Genomic DNA, 18,154 nt, shown 5'->3' with positions numbered 1-18,154 from the left:
AAGGACTGACGCTAAAGCTCCAATACCTTGGCCACCTGATGTGAAGAGCCAACTCATTGGAAAAGCTGTTAAAGATTGAGGGCCAAATGAGAAGAGGGTGGCAGAGCATGAGATCGTTAGACAGCATCACTGATTCAGTGGACATGGATTTGAGCAAACTCTGGGAAATAGTGAAGGACAAGGAAGCCTGACTTGGTGCATTCTATGGCGTTGCAAAGAGTCGGGATGACTTAATGATTAACAACAATCATTTGTACCATAATTCAGACTTTAGAATTTTTTATACCATGTGTTACTTAATTTTTCCATATTCTAACTTCACTCATGTTTTCAGAATTTTTTTTTCCCCAGAAATATTTTAATTGCAAATAGCCTTGGTAGTTGGCTGGGAACCTCAGTACCCTATGGCAAAACAGGCCTCGAGCTTCAAAATTGTTTGGAACTCAACCTAGTGGTCTTTATAAATATGCTAGGAAGATATACAGCAACATTTCTGCAGACTCGTACCATTCTAGAATAGGCACATTGGCTTTTGCCCAATTCCACTGAGTTAGTAGGAAAAATCTAAGTAGACTACCAGAAACTTGCCACCCTTTCTATTTCTACTGTCTTTTTCCCTTTCACAAGAAAGGCAGCAGGTTTTCATCAGGCAGATCCAGGTCTCACTACAAGCAGTACACACAGGTACACTGCAGCCTGAAGCCCTTTCAGCGGAGTATTCTCCAGGTAAGAAATGCCCTAACAAGCAATGTCAAGAGAATGTGCTGTGCTAAGAACATCCAGTCTTCAATATGGAAAGCACATCCCCATCGGGAGGCTAACCAACAATCATTATTTGGGAAAGATACCCTGCTATCCAAAGATGAAAAACAATGTATCTCAATGAATCCAAAATTAATGTGAATGAGAAATATCACTGTGGCAAAAACCAAAGCAACTGTTTTTGGTACTAAGAGAAAAGGCACCCCTCAAATTCTTCCTCCAAAGAGTAAAAAGGCCTCCCACATTTACAATCTCCAAACCACAGGCCTACACAGCCTCACAGTTCTTGTCTCCGTAACTTTCTCCCAGCCCCCTTGCCTGGGATTTCCATTTCTTCTCCCCATTAAGCTTCTACTTCAGGGAGAATGTCCAACTCAACTGTTAGACCCCTCCGCAGACTCCTGCTGGGAACTCCCCCAGGACCCAGTGTGGCTGGCTGCATGTGGGCAGGTATTTTTAAAAATCTGATTACACAAATACAGTCACACAAGTATACTCATTAAAAGATTCTCACCACTTCACAGTAAATTTCAGTTTACTAGTAAAAGATCGGAGAAGGCAATGGCACCCCACTCCAGTACTCTTGCCTGGAAAATTCCATGGATGGAGGAGCCTGGAAGGCTGCAGTCCATGGGGTCTCACAGAGTCGGACACGACTGAAGTGACTTAGCAGCAGCAGTAAAAGATCCACCCTCATAAATACATGAAAAAGTTCTTTTTCACGTAGTTCATGTAAAGAGCTCTTTTCCGTTCTCCCCGTTGCACTTCTAAGAGGTAAGCACTGTTGTCAGCTTGGTGGCCCTTGAAAACATCTTGTGGATTTACACAAATACCATTCAAACGGAAATGAACTTGTTATGTAAAGGAATCACATGGTATATATATATTCTGTAACTTGCTTCTGTTAATAAAGGACTTGGAAAATTGTCTTGCTCTACATGTTGACTCACCTCCACAGTTAGTTTCACAGTTTGAAAGCAGTTTTATTAATTTACCATCTCCAATAACTACTCACCTCCTCACACCCTTGTCAATGTGGAATATTGAGAATTATGTACCTGTTTACCAGTGTTAATTGGCAAAAATGATATTGTCATTATTTTTATTTGCTTTCCTTCATGAATTTTTCTTTTTTGTGTATAGGCCTTGTTTGTTTTTTTCTTTTATCCGTGACCTGTCTATTCATGAAAATGAAGTGAAAGTGTTAGTTGCTTAGTGTCTGACTCTTGTGACCTCCTGGACTGTAGCCTGCCAGGCTCCTCTGTCCATGGGATTTCCCAGGAAAGAATACTGGAGTGGGTTGCCATTTCCTTCTCCAGGGATCTTCCTGACCCAGGGATTGAACCCAGGTCTCCTACACTGCAGGCAGATTCATTACCGTCTGAGACACCAGGGAGGTCTCTTTTCTGAAATCAATTGGCTATTATCTTATTAATTTGTAGAAATATTGAATGCTTTCTGGATGTTTATATGCTGTAACATTTTCTCCCAATTATATATATTTATGGTATTTTTCATTAAGAAAATCTTAATATTCTACCATTAAAATAAGAGCAAGAATGAAACAGTTTTTCAATTTGAGTTATTCTTCTGTATTTTCTTTTTGATGAATATCAGAACAGACAAATCTCAAAGAGTCTTTTTAGGTTACTTTGAGGGGAACTGAGAACCTTATGCTATCAAGTCATCATATCTAGGAAAACTTTCTCAAAATTAGTTGTGTCACACTACTTAATACTTAAGGAAATACTTAATATTTCCTTGTAGCTTTACCTATAACTTGAGAATACTGTATCTATTTTTAATGTCCTCTGGCAATCCCTTGCTCAAGTCTTTGACTTGCAAATGATGTTTCATTGGCACATCAAAAACAAAGCAGACAATTAACACCAGTTACCAAGTTTTGCAAGTGCACTGTTCATATCAGCCATCCCCCACCATATTTCTTAAGCTGTCATTGGCTCATTTTGGATTGCTTCACTAGTATTTAATTTCACGAGGTACATGAAGACTACTAAAGGACCTCAGAGACCCAGCAGTGGCCAAGATTTTGACACCTGCAGCAAAGAGTAGGGCTTCCATGGTAAAGAATTCGCCTGCAATTCAGGAGACCCCAGTTCGTTTCCTGGGTTGGGAAGATCCCCTGGAGAAGGGATAGGTTACCCAATCCAATAGTACTGGGGTTCCCTGGTGGCTCAGTCGGTAAAGAATCTGCCTGCAACGTGGGAGACCTGGGTTCGAGCCCTGGGTTGGGAAGATCCCCTGGAGGAGGGCATGGCAACCCGCTCTCTTCTATGGATTTCCCTGGTGGCTCAGATGGTAAAGAATCTACCTGTCCCAGGAGACCTGGGTTCCATCCCTGGGTTGGGAACATCCCTGGAGAATGGAACAGCCACCCAGACCAGTATTCTGGCCTAGAGAATTCCATGGACGGAGGAGCCTGGCAGGCCACAGTCCATGAGACTGCAAAGAGCTGGACATGACTGAGTGACTTTCACTTCAGTGAAGAGTACACTGATGCTGCTAAGTTAGTTCAGTCGTGTCTGACTCTGTGCAACCCCACAGACGGCAGCCCACCAGGCTCCCCCGTTCCTGGGATTCTCCAGGCAAGAACACGGGAGTGGGTTGCCATTTCCTTCTCCAATGCATGCAAGTGAAAAGTGAAAGGGAAGTCGCTCAGTTGTGTCTGACTCTTCGCGACCCCATGGATTGCAGCCTACCAGGCTTCTCCGTCCATGGGGTTTTCCAGGCAAGAGTACTGGAGTGGGGTGCCATCACCTTCTCCCAAAGGGTACACCAGCACTCTGCAAAAATGAAGGGCACCTGGAAGAGATGGCTGATTCCCAGTGCAGGGCAGGGAAAACAAACAAGACACTGAACACCCTCTTGTGCCAGAAAGTAGTGTTCAAAGAGTGATGTGAACATGTTAAAAAGATACTGGTGCCAGCTTGCAGGAGTCTCACAGGGAGAATTTGAACATCAAAATATATAATAATCACAAAGGCTTATCACCTACTGAATAGGAATCTCTAAGTTCACACTGATAAGTGGGGGAGAAGTACAAGCTACTACCTCTTATGGCAGAAACCCAGCACTAGAGATGGAATGATTAATTTAGAAAATCACCACTGGACAACTCAGTGGAATGCTGACACTAGTGGAGAGTGAAATATGCTATTTTTAAGTCTCCGAGTATCCTCCCCATAGATACAATTACAAACTCTCCTGTGGAGAAACACCCAACCAATACCACCTCAAGTTACCTGCCCCAACTGTCAGGATTTGCCTCTAAGGAGGACATGTAACAACAGAGAAAAACAACACTTCCAGTGGTCTTTCTGACAAAGTATGTGATTTGAACCTAATCATGAGGGGAGGAAAAAAAAAAACACCAGAAATACCCCCCAATAAACCCAAACTGAAAAACAGGCTTCAAAGTAAGTGGTCTGTGCTCCTCAGGAAATGGTAATGTCACAATACAAACAAAGGCTTGGGAACTGTTGTAGATTAAAGGAGACCAAAAAGATGTGCGTGACAACTGAAGGCAAAAGACCCTAGAACTTCTTTCTTCTGAGTTATGAAGGACATTACTGGAATAATGATTAAGTAAGGCCTAAGCTTAGATAACAGCATTATTCCAATATTAATTTCTTGATTTTGGTAACTATGTACATAGTTATGTAATGTCCTCGCTTTTCGAAAATACTGTAGTATGTAGGAGCAAAGAGGCACATACTTGCAACTTATTCTGAAACAGTTCAGGGGAAAAGGAAAAAATATATATGTATTACATTTGTTTTATCCTTTTCTTTCTCCCTCCTCCCCTCCCCTCCCTCTCTCGAGAAAGAAAAAGATAAAACGAATGTATTAAAATGATAGCATTTCGGGAATCTGGGTGAAAATTAATGAAAATTTCTTGTATTTTTCTTATATCTTTTCTAAGCATGAAATTATGTCTCCCAAAAAAAGATACACTGTACATTCATAATCAAAGTTTTTGTGGATCCATGCTTTTATTTATTTTGGCTAAAGACACAGGAACGGAATACTTTGGGATGATTAATATTTCAGCTGAAATTTTTTTAACTTTTATGTGCCAATTTTTCTCCCAAAATAATTGTATCATTTTATATACTCCACAGCAGTGTACGGGAAGTTTGTTTTTCTATATCTTTGCCATTTTAATAGCTGTTTTTTAGTATTTCTAATCATTTTAATTTTCATTTCCTTGATACCTAAACATAATAATTTTTAATGTGGTCACTGGCCATTTACTTATATTCTCTTGTGAAGCATCGATTCAAAATTTTGCCAATTATTAAAATGTATTTTTAAAAACATGCTAACTTTGCTTTTCTAGTTAAATTCCTTTAAATGATCTATTAAACAAAGTACTGGTATAAAACTAATTTGGAAGCTTTCTAGGATTCTGTTAAAACCATCAGATTTCAAAGTATTTTGAATTTGTTCAAACTGAACAGAAGAAAAAACTCATTATTTTCAGTAAAAATCTTAGTAACTATTCTCCCCCGACTCCCTGCCGGAGGGACAAGCAAGAGCACTAGGAATTTAGCAGAAATGTTATCACACTGGGACTTCCCTGGTGGTCCACTGGCTAAGAATCCACACTTCCAATGCAGGGGACCCAGGTTCGATCCCTGTTCAGGGAACTAGATCCCACATGCTGCAATAAAAACATGGTACAGCCAAATAAATAAGAAATAAGTATTTTAAAAATCCCATTATTTTGATCCCTATTTAGTTTCACATCATATACAAAAATAAATTCCAAATGAACTAAAAATAAAACTATAAATACTACTCTGCAATGCAGATTTCTTAAAAAAGTAATTTTAAAGCAAAGGACTGCCTTTTAAAATACAACATAAAATCTAAAACCAAATAAAACAGGCTAATGGCATTGCCTGTATTCAAGATTAAAACTTGAAAAACAAAAACATCACAAATTATTTGAGTCAAAACAAACGACTTAAGTCAAATGAAAGACTGGGAAAAAACCAATCGATATTTTACAGAGCGAGCACTCTCAAAAGTGAGAGAAGCATCAAAATGAGCAAAAGGCATGAAGAGACAATTGAGGAAATACAGATGGCCAATTATCAGAAATTTTCTAATCTGTGAAGAAATGTAAATGGACACTTCACCTGCGGAGAAATTCAGACAAATACAAGGAAAATAATATTTAGCATTAAGCAAGAATTTAAAGAAACAGGTACCTGCCCATGTTGCTAATGATTAACCAGTAGAGCCTGTTGGAAAGCCACTTGCTAATAACTATTTTAAAAATAAATGTACATATCTTTGGACCCCAGAATTCTACTTCTCTCAGTTAACATAAACATATTCCTTCAGCAGAGGTAACTGGCACATGGACATGCTGAAAACTGGAACAAATAGTATAGTGATCAAACTGAGGAGCTCAACTATAATACAAAGAATGAATACTTAGCCATTTTCTGCATTATTGAAAAAAGTAAATTAAAGGATGTTGTGTGTAGTATGGATTATTTTTTAATGGAAAGATAAAGCTACACTGGGTTTCTGGTTACATTTCTGCATTTGTTTTTAGGTAACGACAGACACACAGAAAAGTCTGGGAAAATATGCCTACTTTTAATCATGGTTTGTCTCCTTTATTTAATGCACATTTGTGTTCCTAACACAAGGATTTCTTTTTCTTAAAAACAAAAACAAACAAACTCCACAGGCTATTATCCTCTGCCCGCCCACCCCTTCCCCTCGCCCCAATAAACGTCTTTCTCTCATTTTTCAGTACTCTGCCTTGGCAAAAACATCGACTTAGGCAAAGTCAAAATGCACAACAAACTGTGGCCCACACAAGTGATGTCATCCAAGTGATGACACTGACTGCTATTCTCCCAGAGCTAATAATATACCAAAGCGAGGTCCACATTGGTGCTTGCCTCTCAGACATTTCACACCCAGGTCTTCACCACTGGCCACGTAAAAATATTTCAATTCGGGGCCTGAGCAATAAAACTTTCAATTACCCAGAGAACTTTCAGGATGGCCCGACTGCCTGGTTTTAGCTGATTCTTTCTTAATCAGTAGTTGAATGTCACTGAATTCAATTAGGAATTCAATTTATTGAGTAAATACTAGCAGGAAAAAAGACAAGGAAGAAGCAGACCCTGTCCTCAACAACCTAATTAGGACACAAAGCAGGATGATGTCAGCATTGAAACTCAGGCCAGGGCTGTGCAGAGGACCTAAGGAGAGAAGACTTGCTACTGGTGAGATCAGAAGTTGTCTCTTGATGAACTGGGTAGGACTCAAATGCAGACAGATGGGGAAGAGGAGTGGGTGGAGTAAAACCACATGTCTTGGGACCTGATTGCAGGTGGATGTAACAGAGGAAGGTGGTAGGGGCGGAAGTGGGAAGGGGCCATCTGGGGCAATGGTTGAGGGTCATTAATGCCATGTGGAATCTGGCTTTTATGCGGTAGGAAGTTTTTGAAAGCAGCATCTGTAAAAGTGACGACTGTTTTGGCCAGGCGGTATTTAGAAGGCAAGTTATTTTCCACAAGTCAGAACAATAGGTCTGAGACTCAAGTAATCCTAAACACTCTCTACCTCAAGAAGGTTAAGACTCTGGATAAGTAACAGCTGCTGAGAAACCTACAGGAGAAAATAAGTAAAGGTGTCAGTACCTCTTCTGTGCTGAGACTTCCCAAATCCCATGGAAACAAAAACACACTGGAGAGATCTTGAAAGAAAATGCACACCTTCATTCAAGGTCCATCAAAGATTCACAGGGCAGTCCACAGGCACATTAGCAGAGGAAGCCAGTTTGAAAGAAGTTCCTAACACCACCCTCCATACCTTTGCTGGATCTCTTTGGAGTCTTCTTATTTCCTTCAGAGGTAATTTCAATTTCATCAGGATTACCTCCCTCATCTTCAATTGCCTAAAGGGAAGGGAAAAGAAAAGTTCTCATCCAAAAAGGCAGCACACAGACTTGACTCTCACAGAAGCTTCAGGGGCTGATCTGGAAAGGGCCTCTCCCCAGCTATTCATTCCTTCTTTCTGCTGCAGCAAGGGCGCCAGCGGTAGACTGATTCTACCGTACTTTGGCTGCCTGCTCTCAGGCAGGCTTACTTAATTGCTCCGAGTTTGTTTTTCACTCTGGCATGAGGGACTAATTAGTTCTTACCCTGGAAAGCTGTCATGAAAATTCTTGTTAGTCACATAAAGCAAGCACTCACCAGACATTTGACTTATTTTTAATATTATCACCACAATCTGACAAATCCTAATCCTGGGTCCAAAAGAACTCTAAAAGGGAGAAGCAAACTCGCTAATTGCCTATGACGTCACTCAGCAATGTGTTATTAGACCCACCCTGATCCCCTCTCCATTCCACGCCTGAATTAGCACCATCTGGACGGAATATGGGATGTGCAATGGATGGGACACAGACTACCTCATCCCTCACAAATCTCTGACTCCTAAGGTCTTTCTCTCAACCACTAGGGGACCTGCTTCATTGGACACAGAACCCTAAGGATTTCTGAGTGAGTGGCACCTGCCATCCCAAGACTGTGTTGCTCCAGTTAAGCAGCTCTCAGGCTCGCTCAGCACCGAGCAGGCCACCAAGGAGGCACTCAGGAGGAAAAGAAACAAACAACCCCCAACCCCCACAAAACAAACAAACAAAAGAACATGTACTGAGCCTGTTAATGCTGATATCCCCAGACACCAGGCCTCAGATTTTAACTTTTGGAAACCCTTTCTCTCCTGGATAGTCTTGGGAACCCATGTTCTATTTTAAAATCAGTTTCAAATGCTGTTTTGTTTTTAAGTAGTTTCAGAAGCCTCAAAGCTTCTCAGGAGTATTCTAGCTTGGTAAAGTCTAAGTTCAGAATGAAGCTTGGGGGCTCCACACCTAACCTGTACCAGGAACAAAGAAAACCTCTCCCTCTTCTCTGAAGCCAGAGCCAGAAGAAAGATTTGGAGTTATGCCCTGGCATGAAGAAGGGCTTAAACAGAAAGTGCCTTACCCTCTGCCTGGAGACAAAAGATTCTGGACCACCAGCAGCAGAAAACAACTACCTTGGACAGAAAGTGGACCAGTCTGCCTCTCAGATGGTCTCTAGGTGTAGTGTTTACAGGGTCATCCCCAGGGGGACTGTAGGCTATGAGTCATCCTTATAGACCTTGCCAAATTAGACTGTCGCCTCCACCTTTCCCTGTTTTGCTTTTCTACAAAAATAAATAAACCAGAAAAGGGACAAAACACTCTGTGACAAAAGTAGAATAGAAGAATTCCCGTTACTTCCAGACTTGCTCGGGCAGAGTGGCAGATGGGTGTATACACTGATGGTGTTTGTTATTTTGAGCACATCCCAAATAGAAGAGCAAGGAGAGACCCTAGTGGAAGATCATACCAGCCTCAACCACCAACCTGACAGGGAGGTTCAATCCTCTATCACCATCAAAGGCTTGTGGATTATCTTGGGGAATAATGGCTAAAGCCCTCCAATTTGGCTTTGTTGACAGGAGGCCCTGAAGCTAGCAGCACGGATCACAGGTCCCTGGGTGCCAACCCTTCCCTTCTTGCATACTCCCCTGGTAAACACATCAGTGGTGAACTGCCTGCCCTGTCGTCTTAGAGGGGAGTCAGTATCCATAGTGAAAGAAACACATGCTAGAGTTACAAATGCCCCACTGACTTGGGGCATAATAACTCATCACTCTCAACCCTGAACTTCCTCAATGGGATAAGAGGAAATTACCCTCACTTCCTCTAAACAGAAATTAATATATAAAACCCCGGTCCTCTGTTGTTTGTGAGGCAAGAGGCGGTGGAATGAGTCACAAACTGTACTGCTTGGGGAAGTAGGGTGGGGGGAGGATAGGTGACAAGGCTTAGAGATCACAGAGGAGAAGTCCTGGGAGAAGAGTTGAGAGACGGTAAAACAAAGACTTCACCAGAATCAGACAGCACAAGGAAAGCGGAAGAGCACAAATTCTTAATTCCCTTCTTTTCAAAGGCATCCCTCAGAATCCGACCCGGCAAGAAGGGGTCAGAACCCCCAGTTTGCAAATACCAAACAGTGGTACCTCCAGTTGTTACAAGAGTTTAGGGCTTTCCTCATAGCTCAGTTGTTAAATCATATGCCTGCAATGCAGGAGTCCCAGGTTCCATTCCTGGGTTGGGAAGATCCTCTGGAAAAGGAAATGGCAACCCACTCCAATATTCTTGCCTGGAGAATCCCATGGTTAGAAGAGCCTGGCGGGCACAGTCCATGGGATCGCAAGAGTCGGACACGATTTACCAGACTAAACCACCCCCACCAAACAGTGATACAGAGAGGAGAGTCAATTGTGACAGCGGTTGCCCCTCAAGCGTTCACATGTATCAGGCAGCACGCCAAGCCCATTTTATGCCATTTTACTTAATCCTAACGCGGAAGAATTCTTTTCTTCTTTTGGACACAAGGAGAAACAGGCCTAGAGGGAGTTAAAATGTCTTCCACTCTCAAGATCGAGTCACGGAGACTGGCAGAATCCTTAGGTTCTTAAGTCTAACTGTAGGTTTCATTTCTGGTCTTTATTACAAACAGCACTTTCCCTACCAGGCTGAGCCCCCGAGCCCGTGCCGGCAAATCCCTAAGCCATTCCCCCAACCCCGCTCTCAATACCCTTTTGATACGGTTACTTCGTAAACTACCCCCCTATTCTCGGCTTCTAGGCCCTAACGGATCAAGCAGCATCTCTCGCCCCAGAGGAGGCCCCCGCATCCAACATACGCTCAGAAAATCGCCCGGCCTGGGTTCAAATCTCGACCTCCTCTCCCCGGCCGAGTGACCTTGGCCGAGTCCCCTGACTCCCCGGGCGGAGCGAGGATTTCAGGTTCCGCGTCCACTCTCAGAGATCAGGATGAAAGCAGCCCAAGGAAGCTCTAAAAAGCAGGGGCTGATGCGGTTAACACAAGCCCATGGCCGATGTCACCCGCCACCTCGAACTTCCCCCGTTCGCGTCGAGATTTTCTTGTTCTCGCCCCGATGCAGCGCTGGGGCCCGCCGGGGCTCGGCGATCCCGCTCGGGCCTCAGCGAAGCGGGGACAGGCCCGGGGCAGGCCGCAAACGGACCCCGAGGCCAGGAGGCCCCCCGAAGCGGCCGCCGGGGTTCCCCGGCCCCCCTCCCACACACCCCAGGGCCGCAGCTCTACCTTTCTAAGCCGTTCCATCAAAGCGCTCTTGTTGCCGCTCGAGTCCAGGTTCCGTTTTTTCAGCTCCGCCCGCAGATCGATCACCCTAAGGTCGGTAAGGCGCCGCGTCCCGGTCTCCGACGAGGCGGAGCTCAGAGCCGCTGCGCCCGCCGCACCAGAATCGCCTAAGCCGGACAGAGACTCCGCCATTCCAGGGACCCTGGCTCCGCCGACTACTTCACACAGAACCCGGCCGGGTTTACCTCGGCTTTCAGCACAAAATGGCGCCGCCTGCGAAGAAACCGCTCCGGCCGCCCCTGCGCGACTCGTTTCTGCGCAGGCGTATCCGGCGCGGGTTCGACGCTCCCGGCCGCGTCTGCCCATGCGCGGTGGCAGCCGTGGGAGGGACGCACGCCGGCGTACTACTTCTCGTCGGCCTCCCGCCGCGAACTGCCGAGACGCATGCGTACTGCGGGCACACCGCCAGTCGGCTGCGGCCTGGCGCCAGTGCTGTTAAGCTTGATCAGGGCGTCGCGAAGCGGGCGGGAGGAAGGGCGTGCCTTTTCCTCTCAGGCGGCGCCATTTTGTGCTCAGAGCCGCTACAGCCTCCGGCGGTGGGGAGTAGTTGGTGGAGACAAGACACCTAGGATGGTCCTCTGGTAGGGGCCGCCGACTTAGGAATGGCCGCTTTCGTCTCGGAAATCGGGACGCGACGGCTTAGCGTCCTGCGGGCGGAGCTGAAGAAGCGGAACCTGGACACGGGCGGCAACAAGAGTGTCCTGATAGAACGGCTGTAGAAGGTGAGGCGGCCCGGGGCCCCGGGGTGGCGCCAGAGGCTGAGGAACTTCCTCGGCCCGAACTGTCAGGGACCGCGGGGCCGGGCTGAGACCAGGACTGACACCGCCCCGCGCTGTGCCTGGCGCCTCCTCTCCAGCCGGGGGCCTCAAAGCGCTGAAAGCCCATCGTAGTCGTAGAGGGGCCCCAGGACTGCTCCCAGGGCCGTATGACCTTCGACAGATACCGTGCCGTCCCTGGGCCTCAGTTTCCAGGAGGCATACACAGAATTGAAGAATTGACTGTACTGGCTACAATCACAGCTCCTAACTTACCTGTTCTTCTCTTTCTTCTATGATTGACCTTGAACCTTCTCTCCTGAAAAAGGGAATTCAAATAGAAACATAAGGATAAAGACAGGGAGGCAGACCCCGAATGGAAGACATTTCCCGAGTTGAACCCAGGTAATTCACAAACTGCTGGTTCGAGTGGGCGTGCAACCTAGAAGCCTAGAACCCAGGAGGGCCGCTGGAGTTTTTCGTCATTAAGATTCAGCTTGGACCAAAAAAAGAATGAGCCAGGACTGGAATGTCCCTTTAGTCGGGTAGTCAAGGCTTAACCTTCTAATGAAGGGTGGGGGGGGGGGGCGGTTCCTTGGTTGGGAAGCTAACACCCACATACCTCAAGACCAAAAAAAAAGAGGTAAATATTGAAAAAATTCAATAAAGACTTTGAAAATGGTCCAGGATTAAAAAAGAGAGAGAGAGAATGAACCAGGACAAAGACATGCATCAGGTGGGCAGGGTCAGTGGCTGACCTGTCAACTGAGTGATCAGGGTAGCAGCTCTGGTCCCTGTGATCAAAGTTGTGGAAGCAGTCCTGGTGGTCGAAGTCAGAATGGTAGCGCTCATCCAGGGCTGCCCGCTTAGCTTCTGGCCAGTAAACATCATCTCGCCTAGAGGGGAAGCAAGAAAGGACGTGCATTTCCCCCTCCTAGTGGACAACCTCTGTGGAAGCTGCTAAACTAAACCCTCAACTGTCCAACTGCCCCATCACTTGACAGAACGAGAACTATATCCCTAGAAGCCATTCTCTGCCACTTGAGTTGCGAGTGCCTGGAAGGGTGATATGGGATGTGACTGAAGGGCTCTAGTCTCTTACCCAATATGCCCAAGTTCCCCACAGAGAAGTTCAGGTCTCCTTACAGAAGGGGATCAGAGAAGTGGGTGTCAGATCCCCTCTGGGAACTGCTCACAGCCACAAGCGTCAGCCAATCTACTAGGACAGTTGCCCCATGCAGACCTGACCCAGGAAACACCCAGTGCAGAGGACTAGTAGCACTTGAGAAGTACCTGTTCAAAAACATTCTATGATCTTAACAAACTCCCATCAATATTTTGTAAAATGCACAAAAATCCTAAGACATCTTAAAAATCCTTTACAGAAGTCTCAATGTTATATTACACAGGGACAGATTAAAACGAACAAACACACCATGCAGTCTCCCCCAAGTCACCATACATGTGGAAAAGCTCTCATAGGATCAACCCCTAGGATTATTGCCCCAGACTCCTCACAGCAAGGTCTGAAACAGGCCTTTCACTGGTGGTTAGTGTTTTAGTATTTGTATGTCACAACAATATGTCTGGGGAATTAAAATCAACCTCATTAATAGAATGAACCAACACAAATCACTGAATGATTTCAAAGTATGGAAGGTGCCCAGGAGGTACATTTTGGTCCCTGATCACCTGACCAGCACCCTGTGTTATGTGCTCCTTTGGGGGTCTGAACTTCTTCGGGGGGGCTGGGGGGACAGCCTGTACTGGGACTAGAACCTAACGATTTAATAAGCACAACTTTCACTATTTCTCCATCAACCTCAAACCATCTCAGGTTTCCAAATAAAGTACAGAGTATCAAGTTGAGCTGTAGCAAATACTCGTGCTTTTTAAATGAAAAGCCCGTGTTAACAAGGCTCTGAGGAGCAAGGCACAGTTCTAAATGCCACGGGACACCTGAGGCGGCAGCGAGGTGCAGTGTGGCTTACCGCCCGTCGTCATAGGGCCTCCGCTCCTGCTCATAGTGTAGTTCTTGCTGGCGCCGCCGCAGGAGCTCCACGCGCATGCGCTTGCGCTCCAGCCGCTCCCGCTCCATGCGCTCCCTCTCCAGGAGGCGTCTCTGGAAGGCCAGCCTCTCACGGGCGAATAGCAGCTCCTCGTGCTCCTGCCGCTCCAGCTCTGCCTGTGCGTACTGCTCTCGATCACCGAGCTCTCGCACCCTGCAGGCGAAGAGTAGAGGCTGCAAGGGCCCATGAGCTGCAGCAGTGCCGGCAGCGCCCCTGAGTGGGATCGGGACGGGGGTGGGGGGGTGCTGGTACACGTGGCAACAAGCAATGGCCAACCGCTGGTGGAGGCAGGGTGTGCGGGACCCCCTTCAGGCGAGCGACACTTGAGTCCTTTTGCAGGTGACACTGACGGTGCCCATCACAGTCTCCTGACTGTGCACAGCTGCCAGGTGATCTGTTCATCCTCTTTTTTGTGTTTACAGACGCAGAATTGTACCACCAGGAATGTCTAATACTTCCTTGCTTTATTATGTGGCTGCCTTGCTTCAGGTACCATGGCCTGAACCCCATACATCACCATCTGTTCAGGTGCACTATGCTTTTGCGAAGGAGCCCATTGAGTGGGGCAGTGGGGGTCCACATGACTACTTGCAGATGTCAGCCTTCTGGCTGTTCCTAGCCTCAGGGACATGGCTGCTCCGCCCCCATTATCTTCCACACAGGTTCAGGTTGGGGGGCTGTGGTGCTACTAGGTCTGGAACACTCTCCAGGCTGTCGTGCGTGCTCCTGGACACGCCTCTCCAACCATCACAAGCACTGTCTCCCCTACTGTAATTCCCATTAAACCCACAGATGGAAAACCAGTCTCACCGCACTTTTCACCTGCATGTTCCTGATCCCTGGTAAGGCTGAAAAGCCCCTTCTGTCATTCTTGCTATCAGATTAATTTCTGCTTATTTATTTCAAATCATCTTTACTCCCATCTGTCACACATCTTTGGACCTTCTCTTTGGTCTCTCAGTGCACTGAAGTGAAATTTAAATTTAGTCTCCTTCACCATTATAAGCTGTCAGTCCTTTCAAAAGCTCAAGTTCATAAATTCACTTACTTTTGCGTCATGTGGACAGCTTTAATTTTGTGTGCAGCCAGCAGTTTATGTTGACACTGTGTCAGTGATGTAAGCCAGCCACATGACCTGAAGCCATTCTGGGGAGAGACTGTCCTTGTCTCACTATGGGAAATGTCACTTTTATCACATTAAGTCCCCTCATGCACCCTGATCTATTTGCCAATTACATCATTTCTAGTGAACTATTTGCCAGTTACTTTAACAAAACAGCATTTTTTCTTTGCTTGTTGCCTTTGCTTGTTCAGGAGAAAATTCTGTATCATGCCCCCTTTCTCACTCTTCTTTTACTAGAATTTTTACTAATGGTTTTAATTTTTTTTGACAGAAAATATTAACTGTTGCTCAATATAATTGATACGATTTCTGTTTAGTTTTTTTAAATTATGAGGATCTTGTATTGGGCTTATTGAAGGGTGGGACCTCTCAGTTTCCTAACTGGGTCTGTGCCACTGTTTTTCCCTATTGATGGGTTCTACAGCAAACTTGGTGTGTTGTGTTAATTAGCTCCAGGGAGGCATTCCATCTCCTTGTCATTGCTACCTCCCAGAATCTTGAGACTATCTACCTGAGAAGATAGTTTGAAAAAAAGTCACAGGAAGAAAGCCAGTGCACAGGACGTCTGTGAAGATAAAGCCAAGGAGCAAAGGTTTAAAGCAACATTCCGCCCTCCAGGACTTGAAAAAAATCCTCCCAGGATACAGTTATCACCAGTCTAGGGCAACACCCAAACCAGCCATCATTCCTAGATCCTGACTCACCTGCATGGCTCTGATTCTCTAGACTTCTTCGATTCTTTGACTTTATCAAAGGAACCAACAGACTGCTTTTCTATGCTGCCCGATTTTCGATCCTGACTCTTGGACACCTGGTTTACCAAGAAGCATTGAATAGTTAAGGTAGGAAGAAGTCAAATGTGTCCTGGCCTAAGCATACAAGATCAGAAATGAAGCTGAAGAGTGAATGAAACAACCAGGTTAACACTGTGTTCTCTCCAGAGAACCTCACCTTGGCTCACTAAAATCCAGAGTCACAGACTCATTACCATTTAATTCTAAAGTGGGACCCATCGAGTACTTTCAGTAGTCAACAGCAAAACAGGATTTTCTCAGAAACAATCCATAAAATTAAAAACAAACTTCCTTTCACTTTGTCTTTTCCATTCAAAACACATTTTTTAATATTAAACACGCAGTGATGCACAATTGAGGAGGCCACTACTGTCATGTCTAAGGACTGCTGAGTGCATTCATTTTTGAGGTCCTTCTTAGCCCTTGAATGTACATTTCCATTTTGCCACTTTACATCATTTATTATAAAGTAGGTAAAGAATTTGCCTGCAATTCAGGAGACCTGGGTGGAAATCCAGCTTCCCAGGTGTCTCAGTGGTAAACTGCCTGCCAATGCAGTAGATGTAGATTCCATCCCCGTTTCGGGAAGATCCCCTGGAAAGGAAATGGCACCCCACTCCAGTATTCTTGCCTGGAGAATCCCATGGACACAGGAGCCTGGTGGGATACAACCCATGATGTCCCAAACAGTCAGACATGACTTAGGAAAAAAGAACAACAACAAGGGGGAAAACACTGACACAGTAAAACAGTGGTAGAACAGTGCAATAATGAAATGCCATAACAGAACTCTCAGCTTGTAACTGGTCCATAACATTCATGAGCTTAAATGGCTGGTCATCTGGCCAGCACAGGTTAACATGGCAGGCCTGAGGCTAGTGGTGGGAACCTTGGCATTCAGAGTACCCTAGTCAACAGTACACTGGCAAAGGTGGCTCACTGTGCCCTGACCACGCAAACGACGGTTTGTGCTGAACAACTGCTTTCCTTCTGGGAGTCAGGAGAGGGTACGTATGTGACCAGCCCCAGTAAGCCTGGGAACTGAGGCTGTTAACGGGGCTCCCTGGGTAGAAGCATGACTCTTGTGCTGCTGCACGGTCCCTACTTGGGGAGCCTTGCGGGAAGGAGACCACAGGGAGCCAGGAGAGTTCCCTCCAGACTCGGGCTTTCCCCACCTGCCTGGCTGTGTGACCTCCCTGCATCACTGGAGCCAACCTTAGGCGTTAACTACAACTATGTGCTGGGCCCAGTGGGACCCTGAGTGGCCCTGGAAATGTGGGTAGTCTTGGGGACCTGGGCCCACATCCATCCTAGTTGTAAGGCTGTCAAGAGTTGAATTATGAACATCCAGAGCTGCCCGTGACCCTAAAACAGCAGGCAGAGTGAAGTGGTAAGAGCCTAAGGTGGGCACTCTGTGGATTCTGTGGCTCTATGGAGCGTCTGCACGGAGACAATGCATGGAATGAGTAAAATGGAGCCTGGGCACAGAGGCAGCCGGAAGGCCGGCTCTGCCAAGTGTGGGTTACAAATGCACAATGGAGAGCTGCTGAAACCTGAGGCCAGCAACGAACATGGACTGCTGTGCCCAGATGCAGGCAAATAAAGCCAATCACACCCATAAATGAATTTCGAAAGTTTTTTTTTGTTTGTTTTAAAAAGGGCAGTAATTTTTACCAAAACTATGAAGGAAAGCCTTTAAACTTTCTCAATTTTAAAGTTCAAAAAACCCTTCCATTTTCGGAAGACTGACAAACTTTTCTCAAATTAAGCTCACGAATCCCCTAAAACACACAGAGAACTGTCAAAGGAAATAAATAACCCAGGCAGGAAAAGAATACTCACTCGCTCTTTGGATCCCAACGTTTTGACACTGATAACAGGCACACCTTTAGATTTATCCATCACCACAGTCCGCTCAGTTCCTCGGCTTCCTGTAGGAAGAGAGGAGTCAGGTAAGAAGGGACACCTCGTACTGAGGGAAAAGTACTCAACTTCAAGGAAAACAAATGTAGTTTGTGTTGCCCATTAACCACACCAGCCAGGAACAGAAGCCAGGGTGCAATCTCTCACACCCACTGGTCAGCTACCTGACTTTGTGGCTCGAGAGCGCTCCGAAGAGCCAGGTTTCTGATCATCCTGGTCTTCACTCTTCTCTCCACTCCCGTCTTCACCCTTTTTAGCGTCATCTTTTCTGTCAGCCTTCTCTTCCCTCTTGAGGTTGGCAGATCTATAAATGGCATGCAGATACAGATATGTGTGAGATGAAACACTGAGGGAACAACCCAGCGGAGACTCCCGCAATGAGCACCGAGTGAGGATGGGGCTGCCTCGGAGGCATCCACAGGACGGAGAACATGCAGCCTAGGAGAGGAACTTGA

General features: G+C 45.9%; 1 protein-coding gene across 6 annotated transcripts in view; it reads right to left on the bottom strand.

The window, feature by feature from the left end:
* Nucleotides 1–18,154, bottom strand: part of SAFB (scaffold attachment factor B) — a 60,834-nt gene that overhangs the window by 17,950 nt on the left and 24,730 nt on the right. For 4 of the 6 annotated variants that reach the window (XM_018050900.1, XM_018050902.1, XM_018050901.1 and 1 more), the window contains 7 exons: nt 17,864–18,003; nt 17,619–17,707; nt 15,687–15,793; nt 13,782–14,012; nt 12,549–12,686; nt 12,067–12,109; nt 7,627–7,711 (listed from right to left, as the gene is read on the bottom strand). In XM_018050900.1, coding sequence (XP_017906389.1) covers nt 7,627–7,711; nt 12,067–12,109; nt 12,549–12,686; nt 13,782–14,012; nt 15,687–15,793; nt 17,619–17,707; nt 17,864–18,003 — 833 coding nt within the window. Of the gene's footprint in view, nt 1–7,626; nt 7,712–10,978; nt 11,312–12,066; nt 12,110–12,548; nt 12,687–13,781; nt 14,013–15,686; nt 15,794–17,618; nt 17,708–17,863; nt 18,004–18,154 lie in introns of those variants that run through there. The other 2 variants (XM_018050904.1, XM_018050905.1) reach the window with 1 other exon arrangement.

Source organism: Capra hircus, chromosome 7, assembly GCF_001704415.2.
Source record: "Capra hircus breed San Clemente chromosome 7, ASM170441v1, whole genome shotgun sequence".
Taxonomy (NCBI): Eukaryota; Metazoa; Chordata; class Mammalia; order Artiodactyla; family Bovidae; genus Capra; species Capra hircus.
The sequence above is the reverse complement of the archived record's forward strand: the minus strand, read 5'-3'. Positions and strand labels throughout refer to the sequence as shown.